At 38.4% G+C, this 2,899-nt stretch overlaps 1 protein-coding gene across 1 annotated transcript in view; it reads right to left on the reverse strand.

Moving 5' to 3' along the window:
- tmx4 (thioredoxin-related transmembrane protein 4) overlaps positions 1–2,572 on the reverse strand; it is an 11,468-nt gene extending 8,896 nt beyond the window's left edge. The window contains exons 1-2 of the mRNA XM_036594130.1: positions 2,477–2,572; positions 1,212–1,327 (exon numbers count right to left, since the gene is read on the reverse strand). Coding sequence (XP_036450023.1) covers positions 1,212–1,327; positions 2,477–2,493 — 133 coding nt within the window. The 5' untranslated portion in view covers positions 2,494–2,572. The remainder of the gene's footprint in view (positions 1–1,211; positions 1,328–2,476) is intronic.
- Between the last annotated feature and the right edge of the window lie 327 nt (positions 2,573–2,899).

The raw sequence follows: 2,899 nt of genomic DNA on the forward strand, positions 1-2,899 counted from the left end.
TGTATCTTGGGATAAATGTAGCATTTCCTTCCTCTGAAGGATAGCATCAATTCAGATGGGCTGCTGCTGCAAGCGTGTGTGTGCCGAACGTCCTTAGCTGCTCTGTCCTTCCTCTTCTCCCTTGGCACTCCCTCCTCCAGGTCAGTCTTTACCAAGGTTATGTGCTGTCCTTATGAAAGATTGGTTTTAATAAGCAGCTGACCTGAGCTTTCTATTTTAACAGTGTGGTTTATTTGTACCCGTTAGTGAGGCCATAGCTACATATCAAATTATCTGTTAAAAGTCACTGCAGTAAAATAAATAAATAAATAAATAAATAAATAAATGAACTGTCACTGCAGTAAACACAGAGGAAACAAAGAAGCAAGTCAAAGTGACCAAACAAGCTATTTAATAAAAGTATTTTAACTGAAGTTGGATTTTTATCTCAGCCCTTGTGCTCCATTCTATGTATAAAAAGAACCTCTGTTCTTCTTTGAAGAGGATCCCACCTCTCTGCTTACACTATACTGATTTTATGATACAAATTAAGAAAATGCCTGAAACTACTAGGAGTGCAAAATCAAACCCTAAGATCCTATTAGGTTCAAATGTAACACAATACATTTGTGTGCTGCTAAATGTGCTACATAAAATAGAGCCTAACTACAGATCTTGATTTTGTTTTGCTGGTACAAATAAATATGACAACTAACTGTAAAGTGTTATTATAGAGACGACATTAGGATATAAAACACATAGTTGTTAGTACAGCCCCTTTAAACTAAACTTAGTGTTCTGTGAAGAGGTCATATACTCGGGGGTGTCACACGCCAGACCACAACAAGCAACTCTTAAGACATAATTTTTTCACTTGGTTCTATAAAAGCACTTAAATCTTCAGACATTTTGGGTTTCAGGCCTCCAGATATTTATGAATTTCTATGAACATTAGCTGGCCAGTTCTGTGCAGATGTTTAGAAAAAGTGGGTGGAGGCTGTGTGCTGGTCACATGATTTCTCTTGGCACAAGTACTCGGATATGGTATAGGTCACTTAGCAGTGTAAAGATGAAAAATTATGTAAGATCTGTAAGCACACCGTACCATACCATAATGTCGAGCAAAATAAATGCCAAGAATAATACTAAGACAGCACACTAAGAGTACTGCACCTCTACTGTTGTTAAAAGCATCGGTCTGAGCAACTTCAACACGAAAACCACTGACCAACCTGGCTGTTGTGTAACATCAACCTTTCCAACTGAAATCCCGAGGTTCTCACTCTCTTTGGCTAATGCCTCCCAGTCTGCTTGTATGTGCTGGCATGCCGGGCACCACGGGGCATAGCTGTGTTATAGAAAACAAAACAAACAGTATAGTTAGCCTATGGTGAAATTCACTGCAAACATCTTAATTGAAATCAGCAATATGTACGCATGAATATTATTAATATTAATTGGAGGAATTTCTCCAATTTTTCAAAATTTCTGCATAATTCAATGTAAAAGTGTTTTTGTGTGAAATAGCCGTCGACAAACGTACCAACTCAAATCTATTTACAGTGGTGATGATAGGAACCAGGGTCACAAGGACTACAACGCAAATATAGCCATTTTATTTTTTATCCAAAATGACCAGTGCTATCTTTAAATGTGGATGATGATAAAATAATGGTAAATCTGAAAATAAATTGTTTTCTTTGGGTAGTATTTTGCCTAAAAACACCCTACCTGCACCTCTCTGCCATGAATAGATTTAAGAAATGCATGTTTTAGCCAAAAACCTTCTCAAAAATAATGAAAAACAATGCCTCAGTCATCAGCATATTTGTAGCCTTTTCACATAACTTTCTATGAGAGAGCTTTCAGAGGCATTAAACTCCTTAGATGTCTGGTTCCTATCACCACCAGCACTGTGAATAATACTGATTGACAGTTTACTCTTTTCACTTCAAACCACTCTGAATGACTGTTTACACCTGCAGAAATTTAGGGGAAAAAATGGAATGGAAAAAAAAAGTGGAATTCAACTTTAAGGGTATAACTTGTTCAATATGGCTTTTAAAACAGTATATTAAATTTTAAAACTGCATCAAAGGTCTCTCATTTACAGAAACCACTCAGTGATCAAAACTAGGCACTTGGGTACATCCTATCTGTTTTCATGCTGTTTATAGCTCACTGTTTATAAGACCACTGTTATGAACAAGAACATGCTACTGTGCAGTCTTTTGTTTTGAAATCCAACGTATGTATATCTTAACCTCACAAATCTGTGTACGAAGAACAGAACAACATATTTTAACACATAGATGATCAAAATTCGAATCCCCAGAGCTGAAAACCGCATTGAATCTGAAATGTGTGGTTACATTCCTAATGAAAATTACGTGCAGAGGTCGCAAGTCTCCGACTTGTGCAAGCACTTCACTGGCAAGCAGCTGCAGAAGCAGCACAGCCACATTTACTGAACTACATACACAGAAATAACATATACTCAGTATTGCAGGTCATCCAGTGCCTGTGAAAAACGCCTGCACGGATGGCGTGGGTTTCATGTATGAAGGATCAGTGTGTCAGTGCTAAAACAGAAAGAAAGGGCTGATATTTTTACTTCCGTTCTATATAGAGACCAGCACTGTGGAACGGGGCGTGACACGTCAAATCTAAAAAAGCACACAAATACGCACTCGCATACAGCCTAAAGTCTCTCTACGTGGGCTCGAATCAAAACTGCCAATTCCGAGTGGTCTGCAACGTTGCATTATTCAAAAACACAGCAACACATGCTACTCACAATTTTAACATCCACTCCCCCTCCAGAATAAGGGTCCAGTTCGCGTCAGCGACTGTCACTACTCGACTTTCGCTTTGAGCGCTGACGTTATGGAGATGTACGGTCGAAATAATAAAAACGACA

This window comes from Colossoma macropomum, unplaced genomic scaffold, assembly GCF_904425465.1.
Source record: "Colossoma macropomum unplaced genomic scaffold, Colossoma_macropomum, whole genome shotgun sequence".
Lineage (NCBI taxonomy): Eukaryota > Metazoa > Chordata > Actinopteri > Characiformes > Serrasalmidae > Colossoma > Colossoma macropomum.